This window comes from Ascidiella aspersa, chromosome 8, assembly GCF_963924565.1.
Source record: "Ascidiella aspersa chromosome 8, kaAscAspe10.2, whole genome shotgun sequence".
Lineage (NCBI taxonomy): Eukaryota > Metazoa > Chordata > Ascidiacea > Phlebobranchia > Ascidiidae > Ascidiella > Ascidiella aspersa.
In genome coordinates, this window is record NC_139454.1 from 4,004,388 (window position 1) to 4,028,274 (window position 23,887).

Below are 23,887 nucleotides of genomic sequence, written 5' to 3' on the forward strand. Positions count from 1 at the left end.
AACCGTGATGCAGTGCAGATCGCAAATCATATGAGCCGCAACGAACATTTGTCGAATCATGTAAACCGCAGTTATCATGTGAATCGTTCTCCATATATGCAGAACAGTTCAAAACAGGAAACCCTGCGTGGACAAATAAAAACGATTTGCCGCAATTCTAAGCTGCAAAAATAAAGTAGAAAAATCCACAGTTGTGAATTTCCTCCCTTCAAAAAAAAAATCTTACAACTACTTAACAAGTGTAGTACATTTTTAGACAAATAAACTATTCATAATTTCTTACAAGGGTCGAGTTGCTTCCACATTATTTTCAACATGATTTCGTAACTGAATCAAACACATTGCGCAAACAAATGTGAAACACAATCAATAAAATGTAGTTAAACATTATCTAAACGAATCGCTTAACACGCCGTGTGGAACATTTTGAATGGAAACTCGTACTCTGAAAAGCCAGCCGAGAAATATAAGTTCTAAATGGTTCACAATTCAAATTGTTTGATTTTCATGAAAAAATGACATTTCACATTCTTTTAAATAGTTGCTCGTGCGTTAATATAAGATGCAACTCGTTCAAAATATTTGCCAGAAAACCGTTTGCAAATTGCAAGCAAATGTTGAACACTCTAGGCACCAATTTTTTTAGCCTGGTGTGTTGTGTCTCCAAACCGTCCGTGTGTGCAGACCATTTAAACCCTACATTAACAAGGTTTTATAGTTAGTGGTATTTTACGTCATGGCGAAACTTTCTGCGTTTGGCACCAGCTAAAATGTTACAGTGTCTAGAATTAATTGACAATTCACCTTTAACGGAATGGTCACTTTAAAGTTGTCACAATCTATATCTGTCCTACCCGGGTATGTATCAGTGTTTCTCGAGCTAGGACTTTTGTGAGTGTTGTTGTAAAATTGGTAAATAACTGCTGATCTCAATCTTGTCAACGTTAGCGCAGGCTGAAAACACCTTGGCACCAAGTCGAAGTTAGCTTCTCTAAAATCTTCGAAATGTATTGTCACTGTAAACATGCCTACACTGTGCTGAGGCATACAGACAGTGCTTGTACCAGCATTAGCTCTCCAGTCTACACAAAAAATCGAATATACCTTACTTTGTTAGAATAATTGCGCCATTCTATGCAGTAGTTTTAACCTCTATGAGCCTAACTGCGGTTGTCGGCCTGAGTGTTTCACATCGTATAAAGTTAAAAATAAATATACAACGAGCTGCTTTTTTAGCGTTGCCTTGGTCGATACAAAGTTATTTTTTTAAATGTACATAATTTTGTTTTTGACTCGTGTTTTTTTGGAAGCCGTTTTTACTCGTATACATCTATGTAACTTAATTTATGTGTATTATATTTATGTATTATGTATATTTTATATTTATGTAGGTCTATATTAAAATTCTCATTACATTTTTGGATCTTGATCTAGTGGGTGCTATTTATAGCATTTGCTTTCTACAAAAATTGGGTTTAATGGCTGCCACGATAATTCGGTAAACAACACAGAGAAACTTTGCTTCGGCGATACGATGTTTCCAACTCTGTTTCTCCTTTTAAAATATCTGCTCTACAATAATTACAAATTGACTCTTGTTGTTAGACGATTTGGCACATGATATTATTTGGCGATCATATAAGAAACAAATACAGGCGTGCTTATTACAATGGAAAATCAAGTAACTAAAACATTAAGTGTTTTGAAATTGAAATGTCGAATTGGTTTCACAATAAGTGCACATATGTTTACCATGCCTTATACTGAGCGATACCCGAAATGTATTCACCGTTTTTCAATTGATTTTTAAGCGTTCGAATCATCAAAAGAGACCCAATACAAGATTGGTAATACGCGAAAAATGCAAAGTTTCCAGTTTCAACGTTCATGGTTGAATATATTTGGCCTAAACAGGCAGCTGTAAAACTTTACAAGCAAACACACAATTTGGTGAAAAGAAAGAAATCGAATTCAAGTCCAAATGAGATACGTTAAAGTTGCAACGAAAGAGAAAATATTGATGCTGATGCTTAATATGGTACCGTGACATTCCAAAATTAAAATTAGATAAATACATTTATTTAAAAGCAAAAATTAGGTATATGAGTGGTGCCTAATGATGGGTAAGGCCGTAAGGTGGGGTATCGTGCTTCAATTTTCTAGGTCAAACAAATAAATTTGGTCATATCAAAATAGGCTTGAAAAAATCATGTTTGCTCTAACTTTGTTCCGGTCATACACCTACAATCATAATTGTTTTTGACGTTTTTGAAATCACGTAATATTTCGACCTATTCAGTGAAACTCGAATTGGCCAACACAAGAGCAATGCGAGTTTTGTTGTAGATATAAAGGCCATTTTTTCGGTGTCGCCAAAAACAACACAATGAAAATGAAAAGAGTAAAACATTAAAAAGATGCATTGAACGCGAAAGTATATAAACAAAAGAAAAAGAGAATTAAGACACAATTAAAATGGTGGCGCTTTTTGACAAAAGCTTGATTAGAAAAATTAATTAAAGTCGAAAAGAAGGAAATACAGTTAATAATAATAAAGGCACATTATCTTGATTTTTTTGTGAAGGTTTTTTAAATAAGGGGAGTAAATAAAGATGTGAATAAAAATTATAACAAAAATAGACACGACGAACACGAGTAGTATATTTTTGTTAATAAATTATAATTTAAATTAGTGGCAAAAAATTAACAAAACCAATAGATTATTAAGTATGTTGGTAATAAAAATAATTGTATTTAAAAGGTACACTAAACAAATGGATGAATGTTCATAGTCGAGGGTAAAAAAATATCCACAAGTATTTAATTTTTGTAAGCTTTCGACTTAAAATTTCGCTATAACGCCCAAAACCCAGTGACTGTAATTAAACCTGTGGACATTAGCCGCTTCCAGTAAGATATAGGGTCAATTAGCGAAATTAGTTTAGTAAATACTTGGGTACACTATGCACGGATCTGTAATGTAGCTTGATAATAAATTGCAAAGCCAAAAAGGTCGAGTAGATCGACAGCATCTTGATTAAGACGTTTCGATACTAGCTCGATCCTTTTTGGCTTTGCAATTTATTATCAAGTTCAGTAAATGCTTAATTAAAAACTCAAGTACACAGCGATCAAAATAATAAAAAGGGCACTCTGGGCGCAATGGTGACCTAAACATATTACTTAAGTAACAAATATCCAAAAGATTATATAGACAAATATAATTCGACGGAAAGCATTAGTAAAACTATGCTTAATCTTTAGCGCATTTTCGTTGATAAACTTAAGGTAAATAGGTGTGACCACAATTATTATTGGTTAACTCGTAAAAGAAGCACATTAAACGCCAAAGTTACTTTTTTATTAAAAGATTCTCCGAATTGGTTTAACATTATTATATATAAGGTCACAGGAAACAAAAATCAAACAAGAAACAGTCTTCATTAGGAACAAAAACCGGACCAATGAAAAATAGCACACGATATAAAAACGTATGTAGAAAAGTTGCTTAAATTAGAGTTAAAAAACTCACAGGAAACAATGGAAAACGAAAACTACAAATTAAACCCGTATCAACAGCCAATGCTATAGTGCACGAAATCCTTGGTAGCCGCTCTTAACGACCACGAAGTGTGCGTTAACTTATATCACATATAGCGCTCTCTGGCGGGGTCTATTATCCCCGGATACTGTCCACTAGCTGGTCCTCGTAGAGTGACAGCACGAGCATGATCGCCCATCCAAGCACCATTCCGAAGTTCTGCAGGAAAAATTGGAGCACGGGAAAGTGTGAATCATCATCCACCATTTCGTGAAGCTGGAAATTAAGAGGATATTTTTAAAGCATAATGGTTGGAGGTTGTAGTAAGACGTACTAAGAATATCAAAACCCAAACAGAAGAAGCTACAAATATGTTAAAAAACGAATAAAGAGTTATAATGAAGTGTTGCTCTTCCAGCAGTATATACAATAGATCGACGTTTTGACGTGCTATACAGAACGTCTTCATCAGGATACTCACGTATCGTGTAAAACAGTAAAGAGTTGTTCGAAACGTTCAAAATGTTACCTACTTCTGTATGGTCTTTGCTATTCTTATTAATAGGAGATTAAAAATGGAATGTTGCGCACTGCTGTGTAGGTTCGGTAACGCATTAAGACCGGTTAGTATCTACAAAATGCCAAGCAATCTTTTCAAAAAAATATTTGTTCTTATTTCTTTCTTTTCAGAAGAAAAATTAAGATCCCAATGAAATACATTTTTTTCTTGCTAGTTTATTTTTCTTAGGATTATGTAGCCATTTTTCAAACAATTTCGATGAAAAGTTTAATCATTGCGCCATTTTTATTATCGGTCTTTATCTTTATTAATTTTGTTAGAACTCTTGGAGTTCAAGCTCATTTTTAAGGCATTATTATCGATTGCTGGACACAATACTGAAACAACGCTTTTGAATCTTGTTATTACAATTATTACAAAAGCTTAAAAAGAGCTTTACATTTCACGAAACAACAAACAGAAGTTACAAGAAAAATATATACAGGAAAATGGTCGGAAAAGTCGTATCATTTACAGTGCACATTTTTTCGGCAGACTAACCTACAAGTTTATGCCGGTGATCTCTTTTTATATTGTCAAATAGTCCAAATCTAAAAACTCACCACATTGACAAGTGCTATGTAGAGGAACATTCCAGCCACAATTGCAAGCAGCCAAGTACGAATATCACTGTCAGACGAGAGGGCAACTCCAATATAGAGACCGATGAAGGCACAGCAAGCAGCCAAGAAGTTAAGTAGAAGGGCTTTCCACTTTGTGAGGTCGTTTCTCATATAGATTGCGAAGTCGCCTGTCGAGAAACACGGAGTTAGCAATAGCGTGAAATTATTCAATGAAAGACACACACACATGTGTGTTCAACAAGCTGAAACACTTAAAAAAGTAAGGATATACCGAGGACAATAAAATGTAAAAGAAAGATTCTTGTCTTCGTATCGAAAGATCTTGAGCGTTTTTATTTATTAAAACAGATAAAACATAAAATCATTTCTTAAAGTCTTTCAGAAATATATATTACGCCTATAAGACATTCTGTAGAAAAACAAACATGTAAAAATGCCAATAATCGTGTGTTCAACAACTGTGATCTAGCCCTTCTGAAGCTGCTTTTTGACAAACGATTACGGCTTACTATCGTCCACTTAAAGCCATTGCAGACTTACCGAATCATTCGATTAATTAAGGATATTTGTGCAAGGCGGGCTAGAACAATATCTATCCTATGGTGAGGTTCGAACTCACGACCTCCGGCCATTCAGGGGCCGTCGCTCTACCAACAGAGCTACACAGGCTCAGAGGGGGGCAAGTCGAGAAACAACCATGACACCGTTAATTTCTGCCTCCTGTTCGTAAAACTAGCCTGTGGTGACGTTCGAACTCACGACCTCCGGCCATACCGGAACTCCACGTCAAATTATTGATAACTTTCGCTAAATACAATCACCAGTTATTGCGTTGTATGTCGGTAGGTATTTCACAAGAAATATATATTTTGAATTTGTATTTGCGTATAAATGGCGTTTACCGCACCTAAACAATATTGTTAAGAAAATTGGTCAAAGATGTGTTGCATAACTTTTTCTACAAGAAAATCATTGTTTTTTACGATTATTCTAATTCGACATTGGTCGTCTTTACTGTATGTGTCATTTACAAAAATACGTCTTGGTCAGTATTTTTTTTGTCGCCAAAATATGGCTACGAAAGACAAAACTAACAAGCAGGCAAGTGGTTAAAAACTAGAGGGCAAGTCTGAATTATATTTAGTTCTTACGCTTTGAAAAAACATCAACAAGCGAAAGCGGTTTTGTGCGTCCAAAGTTAAATTGTTTGATCACAAAGCACCTATTTCTAGAAGACACACTTGATGTTCTCACGACAATGTGATCAACAAGCATTGCAAAAATATTCTTACATCGCTGACCGAGCAACAAATTTATACATTACAGGTAGCTTTGAAAGAAACATTTAACTTGTCGTCAAAGAAACATTAACTTGTCACGGTCGCAAATCTTACTTTCCTAATAGTTTGCAAACGCATTATAACCCCGAGAAGTCATTGCATACCACTACCAATGACAAGTAAACTACATGTAGAGAAGCAAGAGAACCATAGCTTTAGATATGAAAATTAGAGACTGTATATGGCTTACCGAATTCGTGTGGCAGCTCGTGGCAGAAGATAGCAAGCGAAGTTCCAATTCCCTGAACCCATGACGAACTGAAAGCTGCTCCAATGGCGATCCCATCCCCAAAGTTGTGCAATATGTCGCCGAATAAAACCATTATGCACACCGTGTTCAAACCTATAGAAAAATGAGAGTTTTGATTTAAGTTGACGTGTCAACTAGCATCACTTTCTTATTTATGTAAACAAAAAAACCTGCGAATTCTGAGCAACCTAGATTCAATATAGGTGTCAAAACGCCAAAACTACTATTCTAAAATCTCAAACGATTAGGAATGCCAATATGTATACACACTAAAGTTTAAACTCTTAGGTTAGCAATATGAGTACTGAATAACTCAGAACTGTAAGCTATGCTAAAAAGATAATACAAGTATTTAAAAACTCAAACGCATTAAAGATGTCCAAATGCGAATACTAAAACACAAAACACTATTAGATCTACCCGAAGGCTAATGCAAGCATTTTAACTCATAGCTCTGAAATTCCTGGTGAACTCAGTATATTTCTCTTTGGATGAGTTAAGGAAGTACTTCATTTAACACAGATAAAGCAACAATGAGGACAAACAGAGAACACACGTCTGCATCAGTGACTGCACAATATTCTTGTAACTTTAAGTTTTCCAAATAAAATAATTGAACTTAAACAAAGAAGACCCAATATTCTCGTAGTTCGAAAGATTTTCGAATGCGCTAAGACAAAATAAATTTATTTAAAAACTTTGGTAAGCATTTCGCAATACACATACTCCAGGTATGTGATGCCGCCCAAATCTTAAAAACTTACAATTCAACTTAAAAACTCACCAAAGAAAATCTTGTGATCTTTGTCTGTTCCCCAGTCAATCACGTGATGATCGTGGTGGATGTGTGAAAGCTTTTCTGGATTCTTATCGGTCACCCCGTTTTCAATCTAACCATATTGAAAGGAAAAACGTATTAAGAATATCAAAGCCTAGACAGAAGTATGCAAAAAAACATGTTAAAAACCTTTGTACATTATTATCTCTATATTACGATGTATTTGCTGAGTAAGCATTGCAATTTCTGTCATGCTTCCCCAATTGCTTTAAAACAGGGGTTCCCAACCTGTGGTTCGCGTACCACTAATGGTAAAAGGTTTTCATGTGGTACGCGAGTAGCTACCGTTTTTCACAACTTTACACTTTGTTTTCTAAACATAAAAAAAAACTCCCCGAAGCCCATTCTTATTGCTGCGTAACTATTCCTGTAGTTTCGAAACAGTGCGATCTTTAAAATACAGGCCATGTCAATTGTCAACAAGGAGCACAGTGCTTTGTAAAGCGTACAACGCTGTGGGACAGCGGGCGTTAATTATGTCAAATAATTGCTCTTGATAGATATCAACTACTGTTTTAGAGCTTAAGCCTTAAGCTACAAATAGCGTTGAATAATGCTAGTTGTAAGCTAAAAATAGGGTTCGAAGTGGTACGCGTGACGCTGCAGAGCGTCCAAGTGGTACGAGATCGTTAAAAGCTTGGGAACCCCTGCGTTAAAACATACAAATGGCAAATGATTCTCGGCACATTAAACGAAATCAATGAACCTTGGAAACTGTGGCTTCCCCATTGGTTTTCGGGGCATCTCCATTTTCGCTGACGTCGGAAAACTTGGTCACACGTTCATCCATGCTCTTCAGGTTGTCGTGTTTGAGAACCTGTCTCTTCTGCAAAAAAATGATAATTTTAAACGGACATCGACCAAAATCGAATTTAGATTAAACGTGTTGAACGTTAAACAAGTACATTTTATGAAACATGTTTTTGCCAATAGAATGCACAGAAGGTTAACTCAAGGTTAATGGCGTAATTTGTGGCGTTATTACAGTAGGCGTAATAAAAGAATGTTGAAAGTAAAATTACCGTATTTTACGGACCATAAGGCGCACCCGATTATAAGGCGCACTGTCAATAAATTGCTTTGATTAAATTTTTGTTTATACATAAGGCGCATGATCAATTTATCCAAATCGCCCAGGCATCCGCAACAAGCTGAGGCCTCCACAAAAAGCCGAGACCAGCCGCGTGGTAAACCGCTTCGCTCTTTCTCCTACTCCTCCCACTTTTTCTCCGCGCTCCTCTTTTACGTCCATCAGTACTGGTTTTGAGTGTAGGCAATAAAGCATCACTGTACTTAATCCATACTATTGGTGCACCGGCTTATAAGGCGCACGATCAATTTATGAGGGAAAAAAGGATTTAAATTGCGCCTTATGGTTCGTAAAATACGATACGTAAAAATCAGATACATAAGGTCCAAGCAAAATACAAAACCAAATTTTGCGCATAACGCGTTTCGACGAATAATAATAAGTCTTTAAAATAAAGAACGGAACGATTGCACGTCAAAATCGATGAAAGACCAAACAAGGCCAAAATCACTGGTGTTTATTATATTGAGTGTTGCGTTCGGCTGATGTGGGGCTTTCCATAACCAACGTCATCAAAACTAATTTAAATTATATCGCCCTTTTCAAGGAAAGTTTTAGATTCGTGCCAACTTTCATAATCGTGCTTCCTAAAGTAAGACTAATTTGAGAAATTTTTTCCGCAACGTGATTACTTGCAAGTTTCAATTTAAGGGGCATTGAACGGTAAATAAAAAATACTTTGAATGGAATAAAGCTAAACTATTTTTCAAACATAAAACTAAGAAATAAAACAATACTTTTAGCTTGGTCTGTTGCCGTATTAATATATTAACCTTAACCAACTAAGGATGTTCAACTTTGCAATCCGGATAATGGTCTCAATTAAAGTAAAAATTCCTCTAATGGTATTGTAAAGTCTATAAATAAACAAGGCAAATTTAATTTCATCATTTGCCATTTTAGTCGCAAAAACTCAAAAGGCCTTATTAATTTATGAGCATAATGGTTTAAGGTTATAGTAAGACGTATTAAGAATATCAAAGCCCATACAGAATTAGATGTTGAAAATGAATAAAGAGTTATTCGGAAGGTCCAAAATGATACCTACTTCTGTATGGGCTTTGATATTCTAATTACGCCTTATTGATTATTTTTAAAGTGCAAAAGTTTGCAATAGAGGTTTTACCTTGCGGCTGTTGACGAAGACCTTGATGGCGTTCTCGAAGATAAATAGCATCCAGATGCCAGCCACAACCACCAGTAGCTTCCAAACGTAACTTTTGTCCTCATTCTCATGATCGTGAGCCGCTCCCGCCTCGTGATTGTGAAGTCCCACGATCTGACGAATCAAAACACTTGTATTCACTCACTTTGCGCGATTGTTTCGGTCTAAAACTTGGGCGAGTCCGTTAATTTGAAAATTTTGCCATTGTTCGTTGTCTTACCACAAGAACAGCAAAATAGTTTCCCCATTGAAGAAACTACTGAAGGTTTTTGAAATGTCTACTAGAACGGTTTACCGTGTCACAACTTACCAGCATATTATTTACATAAATATACTTTAGTGTGCAATACTAAATAAAAAAAAATTTGAACTTCAGCAAAGGACCAATTCCATAGCAGGGATCGCATCAAACAACGTACCCATAATAAATGACAAAAATGGCTTAACATATATAAAAGTGTGTAACTCAGCCAAGGGACCATTTCGATATCAGGGATCGCATCAAACAACGAGCCCACAACTCGAAAATTGACAAAACAGTTGAAAAAGTTGGCTTTGCAATTTATTATCAAGTTGAAAAAGTATTTGGCTAACATTTTTATTTGGCGCTTGCATTTCTATTTAGCGCCTGCAGATGTACAACAATGCATTCGCCGAGATCACTCAGCGTCATACATCATATTCTATGTGAGAAGTATATTGATTGATAGTTGAAGTTCATTTGTTCTTTGATATACAAGGGAACAAGACAAATGTTATTAAAGTAGGATATTAAAACTGTCTAAAGTTGACATATCTTTGCAAAGTTCATCGTAGTTTGAATTGCAAAGAAACCACTCGGTAGTGACCTAACACAAACACAAACAACATAAACTAGTCTGTTAAAAAAGTACTTGGCCCAGGACTTCAGTCCAAGCTGCAAAGCTTACGGTTAGCCGTACCACAACTTACCAGCGAATATTCTAACTCGACTTTAGTATCTAATATAAAAATGTTCATCTCAAACAAAGGACCACTTCCAGAGCAGGGATCGCATCAAACAACGATCTCACAATTCGAACGATAATTCAAAAAAGTGGAAAATATATTTTAAGCTCCTCTGCAAATCTACAGCGATGCAATCGATAACATGCACAATCAGATACACATAAAACCCACATAGAATGGTTATCAGTTGAAGTTCACTTCCACATTTATCCGTTGATATACAAGGGAACAAAGATTAACCAAATATTTCTGATGAAGAATATTGGAACTGTCAAAAGTTGACATATATTTGTAAAGTTTATCTTGGTTTTAATTGTAGAAAAACTACTCAGTAATAACTTAACACAAACACGAACAACATATACGAGTCTGTTTTAAAAGTACTTGGCCCGGCACAAAATTCGAAAGTTGTCAAGCTGCAAAGCGCTCACGGTTATCCTTGTCACAACTGCTAAATAGGTTTAGTATGGTATATCTATAAAAATGCTCATAATTATTAAACAAAGGACCACTTCCATAGCAAGGATCGCATCAAACAACGTGCCCACAACTCAAACTATAAATTACAAATGTTGGAAAGGTGTGAAGCTGTAAAGCGCTCAATATAGTAAGAATCAACCCACGAGCCCATCGTTTGAACGATAAATGACAAAAAGTTGGAAAGCTATTTGGTTGCATTAAAGCAAGGGTCTCAAACACGCGGCCCGCGGGCCGCATGCGGCCCGCGAGAACATTTTGTGCGGCCCGTGTCGAAATTTTGGATTTTCAAGTATTTGACAATACTCAAGTGCCACATATCTTTTTTCAGTTTTGAAAAGTTAAAATTCCCTCTAAAAATGACCCAAAAAACTGAAACTAATCATCAAACTTCACCATCTCTCCATTAAACGTTAACATTATGCGGTGAAAGATCTGCTATTACGTCACATTGCCTATTCACATATGTAAAGTTGTCACAATAACGTTGGAAATTGCGCCGGTCAAATGTTAGTCAAAATGGTCATAATGTTCAAATTGATTGTCGAAGTATAGGCTAGCCTAGTATTGAATTTACTATAGTTTTAAAAGCTAAATTAACCTTGTCTTCTGCTTCGAAAATGAGTAAAATCACAGACGAAAACAAAGTTTTTTAAGATAAAAGTAGGAGGAGTTATATTTTGTCACCGCGGTCAGAGATACTAGTCATTGCCTTATTTGCCAGCAAAAAATAACTGTGGTGAAGGAGTACAGTAAAACATGTGTCGGCACTTCGAAACAATGCACCGCGATAAATATGATGCTTACCAGGGCAAAGTAAGAGACAGAGACAACTAAAACCAGCATTTTGCAAACAAAGAGGTTTCTTGGCCAATATTAAGCAGTCCACATCTGCAAGCAACTCTAAGATTGGTTTCTGCTGACAAGTTGAAGCCCAATATCGAGGTCCTTGTCCATGAAAAACGCTGCCAGTAAAGTAGCCAGAACAAACAAAAAACTAGCCTAAATCATCAGCCTACTTATGTTTATCTTTTATTTTGTTCTTGTTGGTTGACATTTCATTGTAAATTGCGGCCCTTGGGCATTTTGCATGTCCTCATTTGGCCCTCAGAGCAATTTGAGTTTGAGACCCTTGCATTAAAGCATCTGCAGATCTGCAACGATACACTCGCCAAGAAAACATGCACATTCAGCTACACATACATCACACATAGAATGGGTATTAACTGTAGTCCATTACAACACGGTTAGCCGTGCCACAACTCCTTAATAGGCTTTAGTATGGTATATTACTACATAAATGACCCAAATAAGGGATCACTTCCATAGCAGGGATCGCACCAAACAACATATCCATAACTCGAACAATATATGGCAAAACGTTAGAAAGCTATTTAGCTGTATTAAAGCGCGAGTGACCATTTGAAAGCATATGATCGTGGCATCTAACATGCCCACAACTCGAAAGATAAATAACAAAACAGTAGGAAAGGGATTTGATGGCTGAATTAAAGCGCTTACCTCCGGAATAATGTGAAGGATTGAATCTCCTGAGAGTGTTCCGACACCCAGAGCGATGAAGAACTGCATGACCAGCTTGAATCCCACTGAGGATAGGACCGGGAAAAATAGGATGCCCACAAAAGCGAGGAGACTGATCAGAGCAACCGACGCTGTTCCGTAACCGTACTCTGTAAAAGAACAATAGGGATTTGTCGTTAACGTACAAACATGCCTTTTCCCTAACAGAAATCATGAAGCTATTGTTCCGTAAACGTATTCTGCAAAAGAACAATAGGTAGTTTTTATTATTAAAAACACACCATTCCCCAAATACAAACATGCCTTTTCCCTTAAATCATGAAACTATTGTTCGGTGACCGTACTCTATACACAAGCGGATTTTTCAGTAATTTGTTTAATAAAATCATTAAAATGCATTGAAAAGAATATGCTTCGCCCGATATAATTTAATAGTCAATGCATTTTAAAGATGTTGCATGAGCCCTCGAAGCTACATTGAGAACCCATTGGCCTAGACATTAACTTAACACTAGTTGAGTTTTTTTTTTGTTTCAGTTGGGAATACGGGTATTTTAAAACGTAATAGATTGTTTAAAAAACAATTTAGAATTTCTAAACTGCCAAAATTAGTGTCGAAAAAACTTTTGCCACATGACGATATTTGTTGAAGTGCAATGTATCATTTTAATATTTTTTTGCTAAACACTGCTATACCGATATAACGAAATACACTTTTAGTAAAAGGTAAGAATATTAAAGCTCATAAAAGATAGGTAGCATTTTGAACGTTTAGAATAACTCTTTATTCATTTGCAACATATGTTACTTCTGTATGGGCTTTGATATTCTCACTACGTGTTATTCAAATTATTTACAAAAACGCTTTGCTGAATTGCAACAGTTACTAAAGCGCACAAGGATACAATTTCATTTCCCAAAGCAAAAACACGCTTACTTTGCGCAGAGGTATAAGTCGGGTCTGATGCGACAGGAGTTGATGTGTTGGCTGCAGGCGGTTTACAAGATCCACAAACAATTTGCTGTAGAAACCCGGGGCACATCTGCATCACCTGATCACGTGTGAGGTTGCCTTCCAGACCGTACAGCTCTTTAAGCTGAGCGCCGCTGTAGCACTGTGTTTGAAATGGCAAGGCGTTAAACTGCAGTTCGACAATCGCCCTATGAATCGTCGGCCTCGTTGCTTTTAATAAGTTTCTTTAATTTGATTTAACTTGTCTGGTAATTATTGTTGTTCTCTAATGGCCGTCAACAGTGTTTAGAATGGCAAGGTGTCAAGAGGCTGTAACTACAGGTCAAGCATCGCGTTGTACATGGCCGTATTACGTTTAATGAGATTTATTAACATTGATTAGGACGAGGATTTATGTTCATCGTTGTCTTGTATGTTGATTGATGGCCACCTATGCATTTTGCAAAGCAGGAATTAACGAGTAAATAAACGCGACATGGCATCCAGCAGCATTTAAATTGATTATTCGTATTTTAAGAATAAGGCGCCAAAATTTGTTCAGACCCAGAAGTTAAGAGGCAGTACTGCAGTTCGAGCATCGCTTTTCAAGTTGTCGACCTCGAGTTTTTTTAGGTGTGCCATGTGTAGTTTATTCAGCTATTTCACTTTGTTTAGGCAAGCGTGTACATGAAATTCATTTCATATTTTGTAATTTAAAGGTTTCAATTTTTGTCGATTTCCGCATACCAGAAGTTTTGTTCCTATAGATACTTCACACTGGAATTTAATTCAAGTTTTGATGCTAATGGTCGTAAAGTAATAAAATCTACATTATAATAATTATTGTAAATATAGCGCGTACTATTCAGGCTGAAGTACTCCACATTTTCTCGTATGTTATTTTGACCAGTGCTTCATAATCTTAATGCAAGTTCATCGTGCGACTCACAATGAGGTATGACCAAACGAATAAATTAACATAAAACCCACATCTTTACTACTGGCGTACGTACTGAAATAGTTATTGCGAAAAAACACATCTAATTGTCAAGTATTTGTGATATTGTTGCATAAATGTTACGAAATGATAATGCAATGATTTCCCGATCTAATAGAAAACGGTAACATTTAGAAATGCTTCGCAAGCCACAGGTTGAGATGTACTGATTTAGATCAATTTAAGTTTTGCAAATTAATTGTATCGTTTCATTCTTACCATCGTTTCCTCGCCGTGTTCCTCTTCGTGATCGTGATCATGATCGTGATCGTGATCGTCTTCTCTCTTCACGATCACATGGTCCAAGTCACGCCGGCGCCGCTTATGATCGTGACCTTCGTGACCAGTTTCCGGTTCCGTAGTGGTTCCGTTGGCCATTGTCCCGATTCCCAGGTCGGAGAGCATCGCAAGATAAGCTGCAAGAAAGCAATATTACTTAAAAGGTATTGACTTGGTTTCAAGATTTTGTTTTGAATTACGTAGTTAGAATTTCAACCCCCATACAGACGTACAGGTGACATTTTATACATTTCGAATAACACTTTATTTATTTTGTACATCAAACCCCTACCTACTTCTGTAGTTCTGTATATGGGCTTATACGTAAATTAAAACAACTTTTAAGCATAATGGTTGGAGGTTCTAATAAGACCAAAGCTCGTACAGAAGTAGGTATCATTTTGTGAACGTTTCGAATAACTCTTTATTTATTTTCAACGTTAAAATGATACCTAAATATGTATGGGCTTTGATATTCTTACTGTCTTATTACAACCTACAACCATTATATGCTCCAGAGTTTTTTAATTTAGTTTAAGTTTCCGATTTGGCATTTTTAAACCAATTAGGCCCAAGGCATTAAGAAGGACAACTCTTTAAAAATCTTTGGTAAACTGAAAAGGCTGAAGGGACTTTTTTTTAAATAAACGAATTTTCTGGGCAATTAAAAAATTTTTTTTCATCGAGGTTGGTCTTAATAGTAAACCGTGTTTCACTACATCAAAAATAGCAACGTTCACAATGATATTTGCTTCTGTATGGGTTTCAATTTTTTATTACGTCTAACTACAACCTCCGACCATTATGCTCCAAACAAAGCAACGAACCTGAGTTAGGGACATCTTGCGTTTCGACTCCGAAATGATCAAAAAAGGACTCTTGAAGTTCGTCTGTGGTCGGATAAACGCAGTGGCCCTCGAAAAAGTTGGCGTGTAGTTGAAAAACGCGTTCGTCTGAAGTTATTTCCGCCAGTGTATGTGCGTTGAAGCACTGCAAAAATACAGATAATTTACAAAAAAGAAATAACTAGTCCTGATTTTGCGCATGTTTGCATTTTGTAAAGAAACTGATGATACCTATAGTCATATGGCGAAATATATATTTATGTAAAATTTTAAGAAATTATTTTATGTTTTATACCTGTTTTGATAAACAGTCTTAATAACAAAACCCGCATTTGCATTGGAAATCGGAAAACCCGTTGAGAGAAGACTAATGTAATTCCTGGCTTCTCGTTAGCCCAACCGATGTTAGTTAGAACGATTATGCCTCAAAGTTTGTTAGCTATCTTGTGTTACCTATTGCAGCAGAAGCATAATCCATTCTGTTTTAAACAACGATTATATTAACAATTGGTCACAACAGAAAATTGAGGCACTGGTTACGAAAGGTTTAGGGCATGTTTAGTTAGTTAAGTGAAATATTCGACATGATAAAGCTTGGGTTTCAAGATGGTCTTTTGTTGTGTCTCGCATAACGACTATTCAGTCTTTGGGTGTTTGCAAAAGACTATTGTGCCTATAGGTTCTTTCCAACGGTGAATGAACTTCACGGGCGCCCTAATAATCCGGAAACTCCAGGAAAGATTTCGTGTGCGTTTCTCGGCTATAGAAAAAAGGTCACGTCTTGCGAAAGAATAGGCACAAGTTTGAAATCAGGATAAGTGCAAAATAGGCGAAGAAGCCCACACTGAACTTATCGTTTAAGTAAATACGTCCGCAAAACCGAAAATAAACAAATACGAAGCAGGATATATATTTTCAAAGGGTGAGTCATGCTCATGCTGTTGTTGGTGCTACGTGGAGCAATGATATATAGAATTGCACAGTGCCTACTTTCAGCGTTGTAAACAAGTCATTTTTAAATAAACGAAGTCCCAGTCAAGTCATTTAAAAATATATCAAGTTCCAGTCACGTTAAAATATGAGCAAGCCCAGAGCAAGCCAAGTCAAGTGCTTGTCATAAAAATTACACGACCCCGCCTGATTATGAGCAATACAACTAAAAATACCAAAACCGCAGGTACAGAAAAGTTATTTTGCCAAAAAAACTAAATCAAGTTAAATAATTTGAAAACATTCTTCCAGTTGCTTTCACCTTCATAAGTTCCCTAAGATTAAGGCTTCGACTTCGGACTAACAGCCAACCCGTTTAAGGTTATTATAAGCGTTAATTTAGTTGACGTTTCTCTGTAACTCCGTATATGGCCCTTTGTTTTTAGGGCTTGCTCAATACATCATTTTAAACCTCTACCTTTAGATCAAAGTTGGTTTAGTTTGGTCTGTTAGACATTCAAAATGGGAGACCAATGCCTAACTAACTATTAGCGCTAGATAAGAAAATGAAACCTATACACCATTGTTGATGTGCTGGATTTTACAAAATTCTAAAAAGCCAGCACTAACATACACTTACCATATAGATTAAAATGAATTTCGTTTGGTCGCATAGACATCTAAATGGGGACTAATGCCTAAATAACTATGATAATACTAGACAGCGATGTTAAAATGCAACTTGTACACCGTTCATGAAATAACTATTGCTGCCAGGCATAATGTACAACCGCGTGTTGCTCATCGAGCAGTTTTGTTATAAACAATCGACGTTTTGACGTTATACAAGACGCCTTTCGTCAAGATAACGGCATACCATGCAAGCTAGATTGTCGTGTATAGGACGTACCTTTGTCGTGTTGTGTTCATGTTCGTACTTCGGCTTCAAGCTTGAGAGTGTGAGTTCGATTCCCGCTTCGGTTGTCAGGTTAAAAGACGCCGCAGATTCTGAAGTAACTGGAAAAGAATCGGGTTTAGTGTGTCAATGTTTTAGCCATTAGCAATACAGCAAAAGTCCACTCAATATATTAAAACATATAAATTGCTAAGGCAAAAATTCGTAATTGCTTTGTTAATGTGGAGATTTCACCCATTTCGATTCATTTCAACCGTAGAAAAATTAAAAAAATTAAAAAATTTTTTTTTTTTCAAATTTCGAAAGTTTTTAGGAGAATCAAGAAGAAAAACTGTTTTTCCTGCATATTTTTGATATGCCGGAAAGCGCGTGGAATTTCGATATGCTTTAAAAAAGGAGTGTGTTTCCAAAACCAAGCTGTACCAAAATAGCTGGCGTCATCAGGTTTTGCAGAAAATTGATTACGTCACTACGTATATTTGACGTGAGAGAGTTTTCCGGCAGTCAAAAGAAAGTAGGGAAATAGAGCAACGTTGTAAAAATAGGCCCTCCATGAACTATACTGACCACCAATTCTTATAAATGACGCATCCGCATGACGAAATAGGCTATGCTTAGTATGTTGACACCGTAACGGCTTTTTTTTAAATCGCGAGACACGAATTATGGTTTGATGACAAATGTTTCCACATAAGGATATATGTAAAATAGGCTAAACAGAATGTCGTGACCGACTGGCCTTGCAAATATATCAGTAACTGGGACATGGCGAATAATTCCTAACAGCACAGTTGCCTAAAATTTCAGTAAGACTAAATGTCGTTAATGTGTACACAGAGGTCCGTACGGACAAACAAATTATCATGAAAGTTTTTTTTTTTTTTTCTGTCATTGGAATCGAAAGGCACCCCTTTGCAATTTGGAGATTTTGTTTACAGCAGGTGTCAGCTGACTAGGTAGCCACTCTTCGGCCCCTTTCTTTCGGCCAAAAGTACATTACGTTGCAAACTTTCCAAATATTTTTTTATCTTACACTTACTTTCGTCGCAATGTCCAGTGATCAAAATGTCGAAAAGTATCTCGGCTGTTCTCGCGAATTCGTCCTCGTGCAAATTAAAGGGCCTCGTCAGATTGGCGAGCATGGTAATGTTATCAAGTGCCATACACTGCAATATAACAAGCGATGGTATGTAGTAAATTGCAACGACCAAATCTTAGGTAGTGGAATGGTGATTGTGTGATATAAAATTACAAAGCAATTAGAACTGTTGGAAGCAGTGTTGGAAACAAGTAATTTTGAAATGATTTGAGTCCCACTCAAGTAGTTGGAAAAATAATTTCTGTCCAAGTCCAGCATTTTTTTTTAAATACCTAAAAACAGTCGAAGTCATAAGAGCAAGTCAACTCCAAGCCAATCAATTAACATTAAAGTAAACAGCATGAAAATTGGTAAATGTGTCCGAGCATGAGCAACAATTCACCTAAATATAACACAAACGCAATACACAGCAGTGAAAATGTTTAATGTGCAAACTTTTAGATAGATTTGAATGAAAAACACCTAATCTAATCCCAATATATTTGACAAAATGACTTAAGTTCAATTCACATCATTTGTCCCAATAACTTAAGTAAAGTCATTTATAAACAGGGACTTGGGTGCATTTCAATACAACACTGATTGGAATACAAGTTAAGTTACAAAATGAAATTACAATCCACTAGGTTAAAGTAGATTGTCAGCAGCTGGCTACCAATTGAACAAAGACGAAATAGTTTGCTAAGGCTCTTCTGTGACCTTTAAGCCTCGGATAACACAAACTATGGTTAACTTTGGCAAACAGTAGGACTTTTGTAATCATTTACTTAACCACCGCCAAACGTAATACTTCAACTGACCCTGAATGTGCATCTATTTGTATTTTTCGGGTCATGAAGGGGATGTATTCAGGTATTTGCCAAAGTGACAGATATCATTTTTTTTTTTTAATCGTCAATCATATAGTTGCTTTATCTCCATGAAAATTGTAGTTAGCAAACGCACATTAAAATACGCACCGCAATAAAACATGTTTTATAGTTTCTAAACAACAATAATTACGTTTTGCGATAGAAATACTGTTAAGAAATTTAAAGAATTTTTATTGGCAACAATTTGGCTTTTAAGAATACCTTGTTAGGACTCAACTAAAAGATTACAATCAATAGCATATATATGGAAGTCGAGAATAAGGCAATTATAAAAAATGAGTTTTGGGGGGACTTTTGCAGGTAACAGTCATAATTTGGCGTGAATTATGCAAAACTTCGTAAATTTTATTTTCGTTAATATTTTTCAGGGTAAAATAGGTTGGCGATTAAACGACTCCTGGCATCACCAACGTATTCATATGAACAAAAAAGAAAAATTAACGAAAAGCTCAGTACTCACGTGACCGCATTCGATGAAAGAAGTATAAACTTTAGACGAACATTAACTCGTTATGATTATTAAACGCTTAGCCTTTTACTCATAAAAACCGACCATGACAACTTATTCATATGCACGTAATGTAAAACTCACGAAGAGGCTCACTACTCACGTGAACGCATTCGGTCTCACAAGTGAAACGCTCCTGCAACTTGCTCGAGAGCGTGACGTAACTAGTCTCATCCACAAAACCCTCGGTGCCCAACAGCTCCGTGAGGTGCGTGAAGCTGTCCTCGTGATCATGATCATGATCGTGATCGTCTTCTTGCAGGCCGACAACATCTGAAATAAAATATCGTATTAAACTTGCGTTAATAAACAAGGAGTTTACCTCACTGGAATACACCATAAGTTCTCTTGATCATTTATGAGTAACCCCATGGTGATCAACTGTAAATTAACCCAACTCTAATACATCAAAAGTTCTTGTAATCATTTATGAGTAACCCATTGTGAAAAACTGTTAATTAACTAAAGTGGGTTAATGCTATTCTAAGCAATAATGATCTCAATGCTTCATGATTAATCGTAATAAATTAACCCCTTTGCGATTAGGATTTAAAAAAACAATTACTTCGACATTGTTATCGTGTATAAATTGTTTTTTGATTTTATCGTAAAAAGTATGGGTTGACCCAAATGGCATATAATATATAGGCATATATTATGCGTTTTTTACATTTGTTATGCCAGAAATTTATATTTATTTTTTTTTTTTATCGTTAATCTATTTTTTATCGTTAAACTGTTTTATAACTTTCAACACCACATTGTTTCAGAGAGCCTTAACCAATTAATTTCAAGTTTTGAAGCATATTGTTTGGAGGTTGTAGTAAGACTTAGTAATTTATCAAAGCCCATATAGAAGTAGATAGCATTTTTAACGTTTCAAATAAGTCTTAAGATAATGGTTGGAGGTTGTAGTTAGTTAGATCTAGTAAGAATTTTGAACGTTACGAATATCTTTTTTTTTTTTGATTTGATGTTGACAAAATTTTAGTAGGTAGCCTTTTTTAAACGTTTCGAATGAATCAAGTTAATAATAATGGAGGTTGTAGTTAAGTGCAGAATCAATATCAAAGCCCATACAAAAGTACATAGCATTTTGAACGTTTCTTATAAATCTTAAGATAAAGCTGAAGGTTGTAGTTAGACGTAGTAAGAATTTTGAACGTTACGAATATCTCCTTGAGTTAAAAAGAGATATTCGAAACGTTCAAATGATACCAACATATGTAATTTCAAGCTCAAGCCTTCTTTGGTGCTTACCTTAAACATCCAAACACACACACCTATTGAGGCACCAATTTTTTTTTGGCTCAGTTGCGTGCTAAGGGCTGGTAAACGCTTCAGTGAATAACTGAAGTCAATAAAAGTCGAATTTACCAGTGCGAAGTTCCTCAGTGAAGCCATCTTCAGATCGCTGTTCATGCTTAAAAGGTCGCCTGCTGTTTTTAAGCACCGCGGCGGTTTATTTAAATTTCCCTCAGCGTTACAAAAAACGGCGTGAACTGGGTTGAGGAAAAAACGAGAACCTCATTGAGTTGGGTCGAGGGCAATCACGCGTATCGCCGACCGGTTAACGCACCAATGCTTTTGCATGGTTTAAGTTTCAAGAGTTTTTTTGCCACTTTGCAGTTTTGCTTGGTTTAGACCCGAGAGGAGGTTTTTCTTCTCTTTTTAGAGTGCCTTGGAGCAACTGCATTTATTGCCACAAACTGAATTTCTTGACTTAGGCTTACACGCTGTAATGATTGAACCTTGCAAACATTGACAAACTAGTTGGTTTATTAGGGCAACATGGATAAGGTTGTGCAGAAGAAAATATTATAAATGTATTTTTATGATATTGTTTTTTTCGCGATATATTTAGATAACGGATATAAAACTCAAATTTTCTATAAAAGTTGGCAACCATAGGAAATTAATTACTTTTAAAGCTCGTCTACACAACCGCGTTTCCAAAGCCAAAGTTAAATCGTATGAAACAAATCAGAAACTGCTAATTCCAACAGCATATCTATTTACAAAAATACCGGCATAATGATTTACGATTTTATTAAGGGAAGAAAATAACATTTAACCGCAGCGCGCATTTATATGATAATAACCTGAAAAACAAAATTTCCACTCACGGACGTAAACAGGATCGCAACCTTAAATCGCAAACAGCTAATTTGACAACAACAAAAACACGCCTACAAACAGCAGAGCGCTTTCTAAATCGCGCTTTTCCATTGATTTGAACACCGACTGGGAGAAAAGGGTAAATCCCTGTTCGTGCAGGTTTAAGTGAGGTTAACCGGCGTCAACAACTTCTGTGGACCTTTACTTAAAAGCAAACCAGCCTTTCGAGTATAATAACAATGGTTTGAGGTTTTGGTAAGACGTAGTAAAAATATGAAAGCCCATACAGAAGTAGGTATAAGTTTGAACGCTCGAATAACTCTTTCTTCATTAACGTTTAAAATGTTACTTTTTTCAGTATTGGCTTTTAGTATTACTCATCCTTTTTTCAACTACAACCTTCAACTATTATCTTTAAAGTTATTCAAAATGTTAAAAAATGATGCCTATACTTCTGTATGGGCTTTGATATTCTTATTTTGCGAAGCTTATTTTTCAACAACGCTTTCTGCCGATGTTAACAATTTGGATCCCTAGTAATTTCGTTGCTCGAATTACTTCATAATATAACAACTAGTGCGTCTTAATAGAAAAACAAACATGGTGATAAGGTCGCTATATATTTGACATATCTAAGACCGGTAGCTATATTTTATCAAACGCTTTTCAACACAGAGATGTCGTGGTAAACGAAACAACCTAAATAGATGATTTAAAGTGAACACTTTTCGATTGATTCAATGATATTTAAACGGCAGTCTTAAGAATTAAAAACGTGTTTTTTTATGTTGAAAGCTGATAAGTTAAAAGTTATGTGAAACAACTTAGTAAAAATAAACGTTAACTAAAAAAATTTATTTTTTTAAATATAGAGGTTGTACAAAATCTTTGACAGGCTTGGCTGTGGTGGTTTTAACCCGGATCCCGGTAGCGCAGACAAATAATTCTGGTGTGTTTGCCCAAACACGCCATTCAACCAACGTCATTTGACCCCGCCTGTCCTCGTTTCCCATTGGTCGTGTCTTCTCAAGCGAAACATCGTTCAATATTGCACAATTTCAAAACGCGTTCGATTTCCTCTTTACGACTGGCGTTGGTTGCTCGTCGATTACATAACATTTTCCCGGACCCATATGTAACCTTTAAACGACCATTTTTAACCATTAAAACTGAGGGTACAGGTTTGTCGCTGACTTGACATTATTACGGTACCATCTCTTTTAGGCGTTCCGCTTTTTACATGTATTTACATTGGAAGGCGACGTAATATGAAAGGTGTAACTTACCGACTGACATTCCCCTGGAAATGCAGAGTAGTACAATAAAACAGAGCAGCAAATGCTTCGTAGATAAGTGCAACATTTTTTTTTTTTCAAGTCTATTCCTGAAAAAATGTTTCATGAAAAAAACATTTAGAATGTTTCATGAAAAAAACATTTAGCTTTGATCACATTTAAACCATTGTTAGGTTAAGTCAAAGAACTTTATTTTAAACAAAGCATAGTCACAATGCAATTTAGATGCCTCCTTAAATTATTGAATTTATTTACTAATTTGTCCGATTCAAAGACATCAATAGCCAAACAATAGTTTCATACAACATCACCTATTACAAAGCGTTACAAGTAAATAAAAAATGGTCAATTTAATTAATATTAATAAAAAACAGCTCCTCCAGTAATTGTAATTGTTAACGTTTTGTCAACCTATTGTAAAATAGTTCCTCCGGCAAAATTTTATTAAAGTGACAACGTTTTAAATACTTATTCGGTCAATCTTCTTCAGGGCAGTATAACTGCAACTATGGGCGAAAACAAATCTTCTTTATATATATATAGAATAGAAATTTTTTCGGCCGGCGGTCGTCAACACAATCGCGTTTTAGGGAGACAAACAGAGCAACCTCGCTCATACTGCTCCCTCTTACGCAAGAAGCCAGAGGAGAGGGTGAAATAGAAAGAAACTCGTGTGCGCCCAGACGGAAAAAAGTGTTTCTTT

General features: G+C 35.9%; 1 protein-coding gene across 1 annotated transcript; it reads right to left on the reverse strand.

Moving 5' to 3' along the window:
• Positions 1-2,056: 2,056 nt before the first annotated feature.
• Positions 2,057-23,266, reverse strand: LOC146135236 (zinc transporter ZIP12-like). The gene is made up of 14 exons (XM_083395717.1): positions 23,176-23,266; positions 19,875-20,044; positions 18,332-18,458; positions 17,287-17,393; positions 15,429-15,591; positions 14,542-14,738; positions 13,311-13,488; positions 12,353-12,522; positions 9,329-9,481; positions 7,819-7,938; positions 7,059-7,164; positions 6,215-6,367; positions 4,664-4,851; positions 2,057-3,817 (listed from the first exon to the last, which is right to left on the reverse strand). Exons 1-14 carry the CDS (start codon positions 23,249-23,251, stop codon positions 3,677-3,679), a joined length of 2,049 nt encoding a protein of 682 aa, XP_083251843.1. The 5' UTR covers positions 23,252-23,266; the 3' UTR covers positions 2,057-3,676.
• Positions 23,267-23,887: the final 621 nt, after the last annotated feature.

Bases quoted from the DNA above. Each gene is read 5' to 3' on its own strand.
- LOC146135236 (XM_083395717.1), bottom strand. From the start codon at position 23,251: ATGTTGCACTTATCTACGAAGCATTTGCTGCTCTGTTTTATTGTACTA. The intron at 18,459-19,874 runs GTGAGTAGTGAG...GTTATATTGCAG, and splicing joins GTGAGACCGAATGCGTTCAC to TGTATGGCACTTGATAACAT. The intron at 6,368-7,058 runs GTGAGTTTTTAA...ATTTTTCTATAG, and splicing joins AGATCACAAGATTTTCTTTG to GTTTGAACACGGTGTGCATA.